Source organism: Tetrao urogallus (assembly GCF_951394365.1).
Source record: "Tetrao urogallus genome assembly, chromosome: 7".
NCBI lineage: Eukaryota > Metazoa > Chordata > Aves > Galliformes > Phasianidae > Tetrao > Tetrao urogallus.
The window spans coordinates 46974624-46992401 of record NC_136820.1 but is presented as its reverse complement, the minus strand read 5'-3'; the positions used below and the strand labels follow the sequence as shown (position 1 = coordinate 46992401).

Here is a 17778-nt window from a genome sequence, read left to right as displayed (position 1 = left end):
TGTCAGATGAGAAATGTACTGAGCTGTTCATAGTTCTCTGCATATTTGCACACAACACTGCTTGTCTGCAGAGAAACCAGACCTCCAGCCCAAGCCCAGCCAGAGCTCAGCCACGTCTGGTCAGCACCTTGCAAAAACATACAAAGGTCCTGACCCCAGGACTGCACTGCCAGGCTGGGTCCCTGCAGTGAGCACACGGGGTAAACTGGCACGATGTGCTGCTTCTCTCTCCGGTTTTGCCCCAGAAAAAGCACTGTAGTTGCTTTTAGCTTCACCATTGGTGACTGATGCTAATGGTAGAATCAGGACCTTTGTAATTAGCTCCCTGGATTGGGAATACCAAAGGTTATCCAGTACCCTTATCACTGATGGATGCTTTCACACAAGGATTCAGCACAGGTCCTGTTGTTCTGTGCCTTCTTAGCCCTGACCACATTGCCCACTCTTCTCCCCATGCCTGAATTACCCAAGCTCTCAACTGCTGACTCCTCATCCATTCTCCCCGCTCCCTGACTTGCTGAGCACATTGTTTAACTTGAGATCTGCTCTTATTGCTGGTTTGTGTCACCAACTGACAATACACAGTGCACAACTGATGTTACAAGTTGTTTGGAAATATCTTTTAATAAAAGGTCTTAACCCAGCCTTTCTGTATAACCAACACAGCTAGGGGTGCTGATGTAAATAGAGTGATCTGTATTTACATTCCTTCCTGACGTCACAAGCAGGTCCCTGCAAACTATTTTTGCAACCAGTTCCTACTCCTCATGCCATTACAGTGCCACTAAATTTGGATCGGAGGCTTTCAACGCTTCCACCTTTGCATTTAACATATGCTGTGGAGAATAAGGTCAGTAGTTGCTAGAAGACAGCCTATGTTGAAAACTGCCCCAGAAACTCACGTGGTGGCCTGATTTAAAATTAAATTAAATTAGGAAAAAAAAAAAAAACAACAGGCAGTTCTGCAATCAAAGTGACTTGTTTTATGGGTTGAATGATTTTGATAAAAACTAATGAGACCCACAGACAGACGGTTTTGTTTCCACAGCTGATGGCTGCCTTGCATAACAGATTCACATCAGCAAATATTTTTCCAGGGACAAATATGTGTCTGAGCACGAAGCAATGATCAGACCTAGAGAATGCACCCAACCAACCCCAGGAGGAAGCTGCTGGTGCAGCCAGCTGCCTGCTGCGTGCATGCAGGTTGCTGAGAGCTTCTGTTGGCTTTTGGCACTTATCAGATCCACGGGAACAATTTAAACTTTTCACTTCTTGACATGAGTAAGCTCAGAAATATCACATCCCTTCTGTTCTCCTAAAGGCAAGGTGAGGAAATTAATTAAATGGAGGGAATCGTTCATCCATCCACAAGAACAGCATGGGACGCTCGTCAAGTGGTGTGTTAAGGGTGTTACTAAATGTCAAGGAACTCAAAAATGAAAGGAAAGGTTTTCTGACAAACACTGGTAGGAGGCTATAAATATATTCTTAAATTGTACTGTGTTTAAGCCATATAAAAACTGGAACTGGGAAGGACTGGAACAAATTCAGTGCATTTTTAATACTGTGAATTGTCAGATCCAAATATCGATTTTACGCCTTCATGCAGTATTACAATCTTCATTTAAACAGCTGTGCAACTGAATTTAGCTCACCTCTGTAAATTGAGTCATAGAATCACAGAATGGCTTGGGTTGGAAAGGACCTGAAGGATCATCGGATTCCAACCCCCTGCCACAGGCAGGGCTGCCAGCCACTAGATCAGACTGCCCCATCCAACCTGGCCTTAAACACCTCTAGGCAATTTGCTCCCAACCTGATTTTTTTTTAACCAAAACAGAGAGGAAGAAAAAAAAAAAAAAAAACAACCCCAAAAAAACAACAACACTAAATAGCATTCTGGCTAGAAATGGGAATATCTGAGCCAAAACTCACAAACTTGTTTCTTGATTGCACGGCTCGTGACTCACAGAGCACCCCCAGTGAGTCATCCCCTGCACAGCGTGCGATGGTCGCTCATGGCTGTCATGGGAAGCATCACCTCTCTGAGCCTCCAACAAACAGAAAGAGGTTGCAGGAGGTCGCAAAGCCCTTTCCCCTTCTGAGCCCTGTTATAACATCCCTGAATCGTACCCACTCAGTCAGCCTTTTCCCTGTGCCTTTCAGTTCTCTGGTTTTTCCGCCAAGCGCTCATCAGGATGTTTCACGGGAAAGTTTTCAACCATCCCTACAAATCCTCAAGTTCAGAGAGTTTTTAAAGGGATCGAGTCTGGCTCAAGAGAGCTCACAGCAGGGATTTCAGCTGGTTCCAACGATCGATTTCACTGAAAGCAGCACATGGCATTTTGTTCTTTCTCATATGGAGGTGAGACCAAGCTAAGCAAGACAGCGTTACTGATGGGTTGCTGCTCTTTGAATGCAAACCCCTCTACCCCCAATGGTTTCCTTCCCTCCCACTGCAATGATGTTCAGGAGGGATCTGGCACTGATTGCACCAGCCATCTACAAGCCACCAGGCGCAAGCCGTTTCTATTGCCCCCAAACTGCTAATTTTGCCACTTGAACTCTGTTGTTAGAGGCTCTCCTGAGCCTAAATAGAACATACTGAAAATTAGCGAATTATACATAATACGGAATAAATGGATTAAGTTCTATCTATGTAGCAACCATGCTGGAATGGCAGCCTATTCCCCAGAAAGCCCTGTGGGTAACAGAGATATCAAGACAGCATCCAATCTGAATTTCCAGTTGTTTAAAATAAAAGACAACAGAGGAAGGTAATGGTTGTACACCATGTATCTCATCCAGGCAACATCTGTGCCTGTGACAGCCCTGATATATTGCTGTTTTTCTTAAATTCATTCAGCTGAGATTTTTTTAATCTAACTCTAGAGATCCCTGGTTTTACCTCCTACAGGCACCACCATACAATGGTTTACAAACAGCCTTTCTGCTTGATTATAGGAACAGGAATAACAGGAAACTGACCAAACACAAAAGTATAACCCTTACCCTATCCAGACTTTGCTCTTCTGAGGTGCCTCCATCTTCCTGCTGTGAGCTCTGCCGCAGATAAGATTAGACCTGGTGCTCAAATCTCCCATTTTCCACTTTGCTCATTCTTTTTCCTTCCTAAAAAGGCAGCTTATCATCAGTTTTACAAAGGCTTTGCACTGGAGTGCAAGGTTGCTGTCTGTTAACAAGGAAGGGTAACCTTTTGGAGAGACTCGCCTCGCAGTCCCTGCCTTTTGAGTATCAAATCAACAATCCTGCACTCTTCTTCTGTCTTTTGACCACCTGCAAATCTCAAGCCAAAAGTGAAGGCAGCTGTAGCAATAGAACCTGCCAGAGGTCACAGCTTGAAGCTGGGATAATCCCCTCTGTAACTAAACACAAATCAGGTGAAATCAGAAGCCCAAGAAACGAGTTCAAACACAGCAGTCACACTGATAACTTGGGGATGGAAGGTCTCAGAGGACAAACAGAGAAAGAAATGGGAAAACAGATGGTCTTGAGGTTGTGGCTGGGGGCTGAGCATCAGTCCAGTGCTCATTTCTCCTGATCACTGCCAGGTTCAGGCATATCCACAGTGCTTTTGAAAGCACTCCAAGGTGGCCCTCCAGTGTTCCCATAAGCTTGCATCACAACTGCCAGCAGGAAGTGCATGCCCCTTCAGGAGCATGTGGGATTGCCCCAAGTGTGGCAATGCTAGCTGTGCCCAGTTAGCAAAGTGTATCTTGATTGGTGTAAATCCACATCCACACTGACACACTCCCAGCCTGTGCCCAACACCCAGCTAAGAGGAACACAATATATAATCAGCAATGGAGAGAATAGGATCAACCAGAGCCTCTCCAAGCAAGCCTCAATGCCCCTGGAGCCACAGCATGAGGATCCCACCCACTCACTTTAGGGAATCGGAGGGGACTGGGACAGCTGCTGAAGGTGCTCTCAGACTCTATAATTTGGAAACTGCTGGCTCAGAGCACAAAAATTAAAGTTCCAAAGTTTCCATTCTTCTCCATTCACACCCTTGTTTGTTTTGTAGCAAGACATAATCTGAGAAAGGACTTTGCTTTTATATGAGACAGAGCTCAATGGCACAGGCATTCCTTACAAGCAAATGTTCCCTAGGGCCTTTGCATTAATTGCTGTCATTATGAGTTAATGTATTGGTACCTAAGCAGTTCAGCTGAGCTCAGGACACACAGTAAGGATTAGGTTTCTAATCCAAAGCCTTTTATTGCTGGATAGATGAGCAAAAAGGAAATGTGTGGGGAATGAACTGCCCAGGGTCACTTAAGAAGAGTTTGGTAGTAAACCAAACATATTTTGCTTTACTGCCTTACTCCTCATTATCATCTGTGGGTTGTGGGAAGACTCTTCATGTAGTTAGTTGTGACTGTTACAAAAACAACTGTGTAAACAGTGCAGACAGTATTTCACATTTCAAGATGCTATAAAATATATTACATGTTATTCATTTACCTCTTGGCTTTACCAGACCGTGATTATCAGGGACAGAGCAATATGTCAGAAAAACACCAAATGAGGTGGAAAACAAAACAAATAGATAGATAGCCTGCCTGATTCTACTTTGACATCATGACCAGGAGCTCCTGGTCCCAGTTATGGCTCCAAGATGGGTGATGTTGGTATAGATAGGCTTTCCTGTGCCCATAAATTACTGACTGTCATATCCGGGCTTTCTGCAATGGGGACAGATTTTGATTTCCCAAGATAAGGATGGGAAAAGGTTTTCCTTCCCAAAGATATCTCTTGACAGCCCTTGAATCTCCACATCTCTGTGGTTTCCTCGTGAGACATAATTACTGACCTGCACTGCACGATGCATTCGCAAAGGCTGTGCAAAGATAAGAGTTGTCCAGACTGACTGCCAAAGTGCATCATACCATGCCATGCATGCTCAACCTATGTCTCACACTGAGCACTAGGGCATTAGAGAATCAAGTACAACCACAGAGACACCTGAGTAACCTGAACTTGTACTTTGGGGAAGAAATAAGCCAGGCAGGGCTGCTGAACCCAGTATAGCCAACTGCCCCATTGTGATAATCCCACACAGCAGTGGGACAGCTGGGTGCCAACTGCTGTTGGTGTGCCCTTCCCTGCACTTCCATTGTCACACCATGCCACGTCGCACAGCCCCTGTGGTTCCTGTTGTTCTGCCCCATGACAATTTTGAGCAGTAGCTCATGAGCTTGGGAAATGTGACCATTCCTGACATTCCTGATTCTTCCTAGCTGTGTTCAGAGCAGACTCAGTGTATGAGTCTAGTCTGTATGAGTCTAGTGTGTTCAGAGCGTAACTCAGTGTATGATACAGGATGTGTGAAGGATCTGGTCTCATGGTTCCATGTCATTATGCTCACTGTGCAATGGTCCTTGCTCTGGTTTACCCCAGGAACCCCTGGTTCTAGTTCATAATGGTCCTGGTTGGCCCCAGGCAGTCAGTGCTCTATGCCTGTGATGGTACGAACTTTACTTACAGATCTGTGAGTCTGGAGACCTCAGCATCTTCTTTGATTCCTGCCATATGGTTTTGCAGTCCTCCTGGAGCTTATAAAACCGCTCCTTCCTCCAAGAGCTTGACTTCACTTTTAGCAGCTGGCTGCCTTTCAAGAGGAACTTCAGGTCCTTGTCATCTTTCAAGCCTAGGGAGAAACAGTAGTGGTAATGCCACGAGAGTCAGCAAAAGAAACAGTCATAGAGACAGAATTATTTGAGTGGGAAGGGACCTTTAAAGGCCAGCTAGTCCAACTCCTGTGCAATGAACAGGGACGCCTACAGCTTGATCAGGGTGCTCAGAGCCTGGTCCACCCTCTGTACATACAATAATAATGTAAATAGGTTTTTCACTGCCACAGAACAATAGTGAGAGACAAAAACAAACCACCTGCAGTGCAGCCAGCTCTAGGGAGAACAGCGGGGTAGAGGGACCCAGAAATCTGCTGTGTCACATTCTACGTTCATAAAAGAGACCGTAGCCTTGTGGACTTCTCAGATTGAGTCCGAACACTTAAGTATAATTAGAATCGCAGAATCACAGAAACATAGAATGGCCTGGGTTGAAAAGGACCACGATGCTCATCCAGTTTCAACCCCCTGCTGTGTGCAGGTCGCCAACGAGCAGACCAGGCTGCCCAGAGCCACATCCAGCCTGGCCTTGAATGCCTGCAGGGATGGGGCATCCACAGCCTCCTCGGGCAATCTGTTCTCAGGTGGTTCACAAGCATAAAATATCTTCTTCCCAGCAGATATAATTAGCATGCAAAAGCAATAAAAAGAACAATACAGCGGTAAAAGCAGAGGAAGGAAAGTTGTGTAACTTGTAACTGGAGTACTGTTGTGACTTTTGAAGAGATTTCAGCATTATTCTGAACAAATTTCCTTCACAGAAACAGGATACACACAATGTCTCCCTTCCCTCTCTGAAAGGCAGTCCCCTTCTGGTCCCAGGAACTTCGGAGATTAACTCTGGGCTAAGGCTAGATCTTAGACTAGATTCAGGAAGGCACTTCGATATCTAGAGGAGAAGCAGGCATCTACTGAGGCTTTGAAAACACACATTCTCCATTCTGCCTGGTTTTGAAGGTCTCACCAATAGCTGACTTCCACATACCGACATACCTTGCAGATTCTGTGCCTCAAACAAGCCATTAATTAGAGATCAAGAGTGGGTGAAGTGGCAGAGGTGGGCAAGAGAATGAAGCATGAGGAACACACCCTGGGCTTTCTGTAATAGGCACCTTGCCTATTAAACCTCTGTCATTGCATCAAAGGCTTTTACTCTGTAGTACTGAGCAAGCACATCCCAACTCAGCGTGACTTTTGCCAACCTTATCATGACAATGCAGATGAGACTCTCATTAATAACTATTTGGCCACTTGCAGCCACCCAACACTCCCATCACAGGAAATTTCCCAATGCTCACAGGATAGAAATCCAAGTAAACTGATTTATGCAATAACATTTACATTGCAGTGTGGCATTTTTCCATATCACTGTCTTTGCCCCTCTCTGGAAGACATTACTGCCCTGAATAGCTGCTATTTGAACAAGGCAAACAAATAAACTACCAAGCATTACTTGAACTATCAAGCCTAGAAGGAGACCCTAGTTGCCAAACCCCATGTTCCTGATAATTCATACATGAAAGCTAAATGCCTGGGGCTGCAGAGCACCAAGGTGGATCATAATGGTTGTAGCAAAAAGCAGCGTTGTGTGTTTTTAGTTAGAACAGCTTGGCCTGAAGAGCGTATTTCAGGCTGGGAAAGAGCCTGACAATTCTGACAGCGAGAAATATAAGGGTGTCCTGTGCTCAGCACAACTTTGAGCAGCTCAGGCCACTTCAATTGGGTTTGCCAACACCAAGGAGCAGGTCTGGGGCTGAGCCCAGCCGAGCCATCCAGAATTGAAAGCACTATTGTGGAAGTTGGAGATCCTTGAAAGGTTGCTGTGGCCTCTTTGCCTCCTCTACATTCAATTAGCTGTCTCAGTAATTAAGTGCCTGCTTAATTAATCCCCTCTTGGGTTTCCTGAGGTTTAGACATACCCATGGATCTACAAGAGGCGAGACTGCCAAGAAGAAGGACACCACAAAGGCCTCACAAAGCCTTGGTATCCTGAGCAGCAATGTTCAGGCTTCTTCTCTGAGATGGAGGTCTTTCAAGAACAGAGATGTCACAGACTTGAACAGACTGCCCAGAGAGATGTTGGATGCCCTATCCCTGGAGACATTTAAGGTCAGGCTGGACCAGGCTTTGAGCATCTGATGGAGCTGTACATGATTCCGTTCCTTGCAGAAGAGTTGAACTAGATGTCCTTCAAAGGTCCCACCTCAAATGATTTGCTTTGCTAACATTGCCATGGTAGCCCTCACGGTTCCTGGAGAGGGAACAAAGTTCCTCCTATGTATTCACCTACAAAATTTCTGTTCTGGCTCCCAGACTCACTCTGTCCTCCCTCAGACCCCAACCATGCAAGGCATCCTTGTGGGACCATGAGGAGGACATGCCATCCTAGGGTAAGCATGAACAGGAAAGCAGGAAAACCACCAATTCCTTTGGGTGCTTAAGTGCATAAGCATGTTACGAGAAATCCATTTTAACCGTGACACGTTTTGTTACGCAGAAACTGCATGCAGTATGTATCACATGTCATACTACCTGGGCAAACAGCTGCATCGGTCTCATACAAGGAAATCTGCATGGCCACTAGCAGAAAACAAGGGCAGGTTTGTCTCCTTCAGGATAGATTCACACAGGTAAGGTACAAGATGGAGTGCAAGTGAGAAGGAAGTAAGAGAAGCCAGGGAGGGGATGGAGAAAAGGTGGCTCTGTGACAGAATCACAGAGTCGTAGGGGTTGGAAGGTACCTCTAGAAATCCCCCTGTCCAACTCCTTGCTAAAGCAGTTCCCTGCAGTACGTCACACGGGAAGGTGTCCACGTGGGTCTTGAATATCTCCAGAGAAGGAGACTATCACCTTTCTGGGAAGGTGGTTCCAGAGCTCTGTCACCCTCAAAGTAAGGAAGTTCTTGGGGTTGGCCAGGGAAGGACAAGAGGGTAAGACGAATACCTAAGAGCACAACAATTCCTTTAATGTCGGGGGCTGGAAGTCTTCCAGGGCCCTTCAGATATAAAGCAGTCACCCTGGGTTGACCTCTGCCAACGCTGACCCAAAGGTTGGACTGAACCACCCAGTGGTGTGCCCAGGGGAAGGAGGGCCAAGCAACCCAAGTCAACTGGGTGAGCACACATTGCTTCAGGATGGCGCTGTATTTGTCAAACAGTATCTCAGTCAAACGGTCCTGGAAAGTGGGCCAGGGGAGGGCCTTGTCTCCTATGCCTGGTCCTAAGCACTGTCACAGATTCTTTAAATGGCCTTGGTCAAGACACTGAGCTTCTTCATTTCTATCCACGAAGCAGATAACAATGTTTTGTTAGGTCAGAGGAGGAGTACAGCATCCTCTGATCTCCTGATACAGGACCACAAATGCACCCTGATGTGTCAATGGGACATTACTCTCTGTTGTTCATTTGAATTGCTTTCCAGAAAAGATTTAAAAAAAAAAACACATATTTTCCCAGCAGAGCTTTCCTTCATTTCAGTTTTTATGCCCAAACAATCCCTGGGGATTTCTGCCAAATATCCCCAGGGAGCTGATGAGGTTTGCTCTGCAGAACTCTGTCTCGCAGCAATGGAAACTTCTGTATGAAAGGAACCAGAGTTGTCATATACACATGTCATTTAAAGCTTCCAAAAACACTGTGCAGCAGGACAGGGATATTGGTTTGCAATTATATAACAATGTAGGGCAGGAGAAAAACAATTGCCACACTGAAATCAATGTCCAAATCATGCCTGAAATATGTGGCAGGGCTGTATCTTGCTCAGAACCTGCAAAATACCAAATACACACTTGTCACAGAAAATTGCAGTATGTGTTTCAAGGGTCAGGCCCCAGTCCTCAAACAACATCAATCACATATTTTCTAAACAGAATATACTCAGTGTACGGTACAGTTTAGAGGGAAAATTGCATCTGACAAAGGTAGGAAAGCCTTAGGCATGCTCAGCAGTGCAGCAAGCATGAAGCTTATGTCCTGCACTGTGAAGCTGTAGACACCAAGAGATCAAAAACATTAAGGTTGGTATAATGCATCTAAGGTATACAGCAAGTGGAGAACACAACAACACAGCAGCTGTCACAGCAGCAGCCTGACTCCAGCTTCACTAAGGAGGTGGTTAGGATGATGTTTACAGGTGACAGCAACAATCTGTAGTATTGCGTTGCTCACTCTCAAACCTGCTGATCCGATAACATTAATTACGACTGCAATAAAGCAAGTTCCCTCCTCCTGCTTCTCTTTCCCATCTGCTTGATTAGATTCCAACAATTCCAGTGGGAAAATGGCTGTTTTCCATTTCCACCTGCTCTCTGCAGCCACGTAAATCAAGAACTTGTATCAACACGGGCTGTCCCTCCAGAAAGCAGGAACCAGCCATGAGTTCATAGCCACAGGAGTTATGAAACTCCCTGGATTTCCTGTCTCTTTTCATCTGGTGAATACAAACCTCTGAGTGGCACCACACCACCCAGAAGCCCTAAAATCAGGCAGGAAAGGGGCCACCGCCATCCTCACACCAGCGACAGCTCAAAGCCCAGCAAGAAAGGTTCAAACCCACCCTTTGCCAGAGAGGTCCCGCTTTCTTTGATGCCTCATACGAAGCGGTTTGTACATCTGGAAGGCGGTTACAGGCAAAAGAAAGGGGAAAAAAAAAACCTCAAGAGTATAAAAATAACCTTGGAATTGCCTTTAGGGTGGAGCGCTGCTTCTGCGCAGGGAAAAGAGGCAGAAACGAAGAGGCTGCCAGCATGTGGAAGTGCTGAGGGTCTGGCCAACGTGTCCCTTACCCAGCCTGATGCCATTCAACGCGGCCACTCTACGGCTCTGCTCCCGCAGGATGTTCTCCTGGGACACGCTGCGCTTGGGCTGCCTTCGGATGCACTGCATGGTCCAGCGTAGGGCTCGGAAAGAGGATCCGAGCGCTGGGAAGGACGAGGGGCCCCGTTGGCCCCGAAGGGATCCCTGCTCATCCAGGAGCCCCAGGCGTGCGCGGCGTCAAACAGAGCTCCAAGAAGGGAGAGGAGGCAGCGGGAGGCAGAGAAGGGCAGAGTCCGGCTGGGAGGTGGGACTGTGGGAAGTCTCCTCCCGCTTGCTCATCGGCCGCGTGTGTTGGATGCAAAATTACACCCATGCGTCTGCCGGCAGCTGCTTGAGTAGAAGGAGCAAGTTTTCCTGCATTCATCCACCACTGGGATTTTGTGCATCGTTTGTAGGGGTCCCAGATATTGCTTGGGGCTCCAAATCAGTGCAAAAGTCCCCTCGGCTCAGCCTGCCCACCAGCGCCTGGCTCCACCCTTTCTCTCAGTGCAGAGCTCTCTGTGCAGTTCCCATTGACATATAGGGAAGAGGAAGCTGGAAACACCTTTTAGCCAAGGCAGACGTAGCCCAAAAGCTGCTTGGAGACTGCTGTAATGCTCTTCCTTTTCCACTTAGAAGAGAATTTTCCTAAGACTCTGGAGAATTTCCTCTCTGCCACCGTTTACCTGCATGACTTGAGTGAGTCACTTACCCTGCTTTTCAGCATAGCTGTGGTTTTATTCTTGTAATTCCTATTTACAGGTACAGGGATGAGCCCCCAGCAGTGCTTTAACAAGTCACTGATCACACAGATTCAGAGAATAATTCAGGCTGGAATGGACCTCTTTCAGGTCTCCAGTTCAACCACCCACTCAAAGAAGAGTCACCACCAAATACTGATCAGGCTGCTCACACCTTGTCCACTCACACCTTGTCCAGGTGAGTTTTGGGTTTCTCTTAGGATGGAAGCTCCACAGCCCAATTAAACCCCTGTACAAGAGCTTGGATCTTCTCACAGTGAATAATTTTTTCCTTATGACCAGTATAATTTCCTTTACTGGCTCTCATGTCCATTGCCCAGCAATGGCTGGGGCTAAAATCCACCTCCTCCCTAACCATGACTCCTTCTGCAGTGAAATGCAGAGCTGTACTTACTAAGCTCTCCCATCCTGAATGCATTTACAAACCTTGTCAGGTTTTTTTGTCATTGCCTTTGCAGTGCTGCTGCCCTGATGATAATGCAGGGAAACAGAGCCAAGCTGCAGTGATTGCTCCCTATTGCAGAACCAGCATCTGCCCAAGAAACTTAACAGCAAACCACATCACTGTCTCTGCTGGAGATCCAAGCTCCTCAGTGCAGTTTGTATTAGGTTTTAGAAGCAGATTCTCATTTCAGGTGCCTGGCACCCCAGTCACCCTCCTTTCCATGCATTTTGAGGCAAGCCCTATGAATACTCAGACCAGCATGGATGACGTGACCAACACAAGGGCATCAACAGACTCAGTTGCTGAGTTCTGTAAAACTCATTGGGAACAAGGCAGAGATACTGCATGGCCTTGAGGAACAGTACCAGTAACAGCCTATTTACACATTGCAACTACCAGCCAGAGAAGGCAAAGGAGAATGAAGGTGTTTCATGGATGGGACAATGCTGAACACATTAGCTAGGCTGGCAGGTGTCTGAGGAAACACCATCAGCCTCTTGTGAGCCTCCTCCACACACAGGGGCTGGATGTTGAAGCTGCAATCAGCAGCGCTCCCCTGGGAGCTGGGGGCTTTGCCCTTGGCGGGGAGGTGAGCACCATGATGTAATGGCTAGAAGATATTTATTAGCTACCAGTCCCTGAGCACTTCCCATATTTCACATTGTACTGGGGAAGACTGATCTAATTATGGAGTCATCTCCTGTACTTGCCTTGGCAAAACTGTTTGCTTCTGACTGCTCTCCAGTCCGGCACCAGCCGGTGTCCCATAGGGGTCGATCTGGGAGCCCACTGAGCCCCTCCACTTCATCTTCTCATCATCTCTATTAATTCTTAATCTCTAATCTCTATTAATTCTTAATAAATGATGCCAGCAACAGCATCACTCAGAGCCTCCCAGACTGTGAACATTTGATTACATTCATCCCTGCAGTGTGCACATGGGCAAGCAGAGGATCAGCACTCGCTGAGTTGAGCTCCTTCCCCAGAACAGCATGTCTAAGTTCTGCTGGTGCAAGGACTTTAAAATAAAATTGACAACATTGGGCCAGAAGTGCCATTGGGAAACAACAGATCTGGATGTACTGTGGTCCTGAGATCATCTAAAGACATTGCCATATCTCACAGGCAAGCTGCGAGGGATGAGTGGCACTGTAGGATAAAGAGCACTGCTTATGGATATTGCACAGAGCTGTGTCACATTCTAGCACCAAAGGAAATGATCCTGAAAATGGTTTCAGGATAAATTCTCCGACCCTTATTCATTGCAGGTAACACCTGACTGAGTATGAAGCTTGTGAACACTCAGCCTGCAATTTTACCCGTATGACCAATCCCACTGAAATCAATGGCATTTGTCACATGAGTGAAGTTATTCATGTCCCTGTACCCAGGATTGAGGCTTTGCTAATCATCCTATCGATTCCAGCTGGATTGCTCACAGAGCAAATGGAAATTGACGTGAATGAGGATGTCAGAACACAGTCCCAAAGACAGCAAAATGCTTTGATATTCAGGAAAAAGACACTTGTGATAGAAAGGCTGGACAGTCTGGTAGGAAACAGGCTACATGTGAGAACTATTAATTCTGAGGCTGCTCTTCAGGCAGTTTTCCAAAATGAATTAATCTTCATCACATCCCTATACAAAGTTGCTAAGGAAGCTCCATTACCACTTCACCAAGGAAAAAGCAGGTGGTTTGGGGGATGGAGCTCATCACCAATCACTGCTATCCTTGGGCAACATCAGAAGTGGCACAGCCCTAACACTGATGTCTCTTTATATCACGCTGACACAAATGACATGACAGAAGTCAGTTGCTGATGTGCCCAGACTTGTGGTAATTTGGGACTGGAATGAACATATCCATGCTGGTGATGACCTCGCACTTCCCCATTACATCATGCACATGATGTAAGTTATGCTGCTATGACTAGTAATGCCACACATTCACATCTCATTTCATGAGCAAATTTTCCCACTAATGAGGTCAAAGGTTGGGTCTTGCTCTGTATATGCTACCAAGAAGAAATGAGGTCTATTTTACACGATGCTAACTGTCATTTCAGCTTTCCTCCCAGGCTTACCCGCAGAATGAATGCAATTCATCAGAATTACATTTCGGAGAATAATAGTGCAATCAAAGTATCACTGTTTACTAATGAACTGCATTGCCTGTCCTTGCACATTCCTAGCCCTCACCAAGAGGGAGACCATCCCAAGTGGACTCAGAATCAATGAGAGTTTGGAAAAGTCATGTTTTCGTTGGTCTGCAGTTACACGTCAACCTGCCATTGTTTGTTACCTTGATGGAGCCCTCAGAAGCTGAAGTTCCTGGTGGATAAAGGCTGAGGATTGCGCCAGCCAATGGCTCCTCTACACCAACTGTCCCCTTTTCACTCCCTCTGGAGAAGTGGGGGTCAGGAAGTGATTACTGGGACCAGAAGCATCGGTGCATTGCTGGCCAAACTGCTGCTCGGTGACAGTGGCTACATCTTCTGTGCATGTGGTATGTACCAAGTTCCACCTTGTGGTCACACTGAGAATGGGCTTCTTCAGGAAGCTGGCAGCAGCATCACTGAACCACTTTCTCTTCCTTACACTGGCTATTCTTTCCCACTTTGCTTCTCTTCCAAGGATCCTTGAGAGGTCCTGCTATGCAGAAGCCAGGTGATCCTAAAGCTTCATATAGGAATTGTTCCTAAGCATCATACTGCATCTGTCCTTCATATTGCTGCCTAAAATCTTCCACTGGCATCAAGAATCCATACGACATGCAGGTTTCTGGTGCACTGGGATCACTGCTGACACCCTGCCCAATATTTCTCAGACTCATTTCTCCCTGTATCCTTTGAGAGGACAATTTCCCCTTTTCCAGCTCTCCTCCACTCAGTCCTCACAGCCAAGCCACCTTTTGTTCATGGCTTCCTGCCAGTCTGGGTCATTCAAAGACAGCCTGGATCCATGCGCAGTACTGTCTGTGACGCATCAAAAGCTGCTGCTTTCTTCTTGTACTTTCAATGTAATCCAAATAGAACTCCTTACTAAAGTTCTTTGCATTCAGGAACTCAAAACCAGACTAAAAATTTCATAGAATCATAGAATCGTTAAGGTTGGAAAAGACTTCTAAGATCATCTAGACCAACTGTCAACCCACCCACCATGCCCACTACTATGACAATCAGTGCCACATCTCCACAGCTCTTGAACACCTCCAGGGATGGTGACCCCACCACCTCCCCAGGCAGCCTGTTCTGTGCCTCACCACTCTTTCTCAGAAGATTTTCTCAATGTCATAAAATCATAGAATGGCTTGCATTGGAAGGGATTTCAAAGATCATCTAGTTCCAACCCCTCTCCCATGGGGCAAGGTTGACAGCCACTAGATCAGACTGCCTATCAAGCCTGGCTGTGAACACCTCCAGAGATGGGGCATCCACAGCTTCTCTGAGCAACCTATTCCAGTACCTCACCATCCTCCAAGTGAAGAATTTCTTCCTAACATCTAACCTAAACCTTCCCTCTTTCAGTTTAACTCCATTCCCCCTTGTCCTCTCACTATCTAACTGAGTAATAATTCGGTCTCCCTCCTGCTTGTAAGCTCCTTTCAAATACTGGAAGGTTGCAATGTCTTCCCTGCCTTCCCTTCTCCAAGCTAAACAATCCCAACTCCCTCAACCTTTCATCATAAGAGAGGTGCTCCAGCCCTCATCATCATCATCATCAATCTGAACCTGGTGAAGTTTAAAGTCATTACCTCTTGTCCAGTGATGAGAGGCTTGGTCCTATGATCAGAGTTTGGTTTGGTCCTTCCACAATGACACACAAGCAGATTTGGCTGTAGAGAGGCACTAAAACCATCACTGGCTTGAAGTAAATTACAGCTTTTCCAGTAGCTGGTGTGAAGACAGTGGGAGGAAAGTAATTTAAGAGAAGAATGACAACTTGATCGATAGGACCAGCAGCAACAGCTTCCTTGCATAATTCCTAAGCCATGTTTCTGATGAAGATGTTCTCTTCATAAAAACCAAAGTCAATTGTAGGTGCGTCCCAGCTTCATTTTTTAAGGACGCTTAACAGCTTTTCTCAACAGTTTCTTCAGAAGCTGAAATACCCGCCCCAGTCGAAATACAGGTCACTCAGATCATTCCACAGCAGGGCAAAATTTGTGCAATAATTGCATTGCAGCACCGAGTTATGCAAAACTAAGGGGAAAAAAAACAACAACTTTTTTTTTTCCCCTACGTGGTTTGTCTGGAATTTCAGGACTCTGTAGCTGTAGTCAGAAATAGGCAACAAAACTTTCTGTGTTTTTGTCAACAGGAGGCTTAAGAAGGCACCCAAGTGAGGGGCGGCCCAAGGTGTGCAGATTTCTCCACACATACTGTCCAAATTGACTCATTAAGGTCTGGAATTATCGCAGTTTAGATGAAACTGTGCCAACATTTTCTCTACCTGCATAAGGAAAAAGAGAAACCTTCATGTTTGACCCAAGGTCTGCAGCCTTCCATTCTGGTAGGCTTGATTAAGGACTGAGACCCTCAACCCATGGTAAGGACTTGGGGGGTGCATGGCCTGCAGGTCTGTCTGACTGCATTGAAGTATCTACAGTGCACTGAGCAGGCGGACAGGAGACTCATCTGCCTACACCCTATAAGCCTGAATTTTCCTGCAGGTACCTGCATTTAGCCAGCTAAATCTCACCCTGGATGCTCAGTTCAACAAGTACTGATCTGTAGCTTTCCCTTTAAATACGTGTTTATATATTTTGACCTCCCTGTGAGGGAAGCTATGGTTTGCTCCCAAAACATCAACACCTTTGGCTCCCAGAGCTGCCTATCCAGTTGGCCCAGTTTCCTGACCTTGCACAAGCGCTTCCCCACACCTCTCTCTTGCTTTTCCCTTCCTTTCATCTCTACTACCTGCAGCACTGTTCCAAATAACTACATTTCCTTCTTCCTCTTCTTTTTGTTTCCTCTTTAAAATCTCTACTCATCCTCTTTTGGATCTGATGTTGGGGCTGCACACAATGGTCTCAGAACCGACTGTGGGCTATCACAGAATAATTAAGGTTGGAAAAGACCTCCACGATCCCCAAATCCAACCCCAGTCCACCCCCACCATGCCCACTGACCATGTCCCTCAGTGCCACATCTCCATGGTTCTGCAACACCTCCAGGCACGCTGTCCCACCTCCCTGGGCAGCCTGTGCCAGTGCTCTTCTCTTTCTGAGAAAAAATTGTTCCTAATATCCAACTTGAACATCTCCTGGTACAATTTAAGGCCTCTCATCCTATCACTGCTACCTGGGAGAAGAGGGCTATCCCCAAAGGAGTAGTTTTACTAAAAAAATAACATTTCTCAGACTGGAAATTTAGTAGCTTTTGTGTGAGAATAATCGTAACTTCTTAAGACAACTTTTACTCATCCAGAAAAAAGTTGCATGTTCAAGGCACTGAGTAGCGCCAGCATGATGAACTCTCCTGCACTACTAGCAAAGTTACAGCTTAACAAGCTCCTGAATAACGCACCTGGTGTAACTCACACCAAACCGGGTGTGCTGGGCACATTTTGTTTGTAGGAAAGCAGATCAAAGCCACCACCTGCTTCAGAGCAGATCCCAGCTGATCCCTGGCTGCACCACCTCCACCCACAGAGGCTGAAGCCCTGGAGGAGCCCGCTCAGCACTCCCAGCTAAAGAAGGGCAGGTGGAGATGATTCATTTGGCAATTTACATCCAGCAGTTAGTCCAGCTGACAGGAGAAACAAGGAAACGGCCTGTTTTGTAGGATTTTACAAACCCTGCCCTGCTGACTCCCACCCTGGGTTGTGGCAGAAGGCATCCCTGTAACGGGGCTCTGGCATTCTGGGCACAATGTGCACAGTGTCTTGTATGAAGAGGTCAGTGTATAAGAATAAGACATAGCACAAATTAGCTATTCTACGATTCTGTGTGAGCACAAGGACTCCCAGTTCAGAAACATGCCAGGTTCATGAGGCAAAACAAAAGTTATTAATAGCCTATGGAGCCCAGCAGAGACTCACTGCGTAACAAATGTAGATGAGCCTTTAGAAAAGAAGCAACAAGTAGCCCATACAGTTGAATTAAACCCATAGTAAGA

General features: G+C 46.3%; 1 protein-coding gene across 1 annotated transcript in view; it reads right to left on the bottom strand.

Moving 5' to 3' along the window:
- PLCD1 (phospholipase C delta 1) overlaps positions 1-10543 on the bottom strand; it is a gene marked incomplete at both ends in the record, with an annotated part of 38971 nt that extends 28428 nt beyond the window's left edge. The window contains 2 exons of the mRNA XM_079538043.1: positions 5513-5677; positions 10444-10543. Of these exons, the coding sequence (XP_079394169.1) occupies positions 5513-5677; positions 10444-10543 (265 nt within the window). The remainder of the gene's footprint in view (positions 1-5512; positions 5678-10443) is intronic.
- Positions 10544-17778: the final 7235 nt, after the last annotated feature.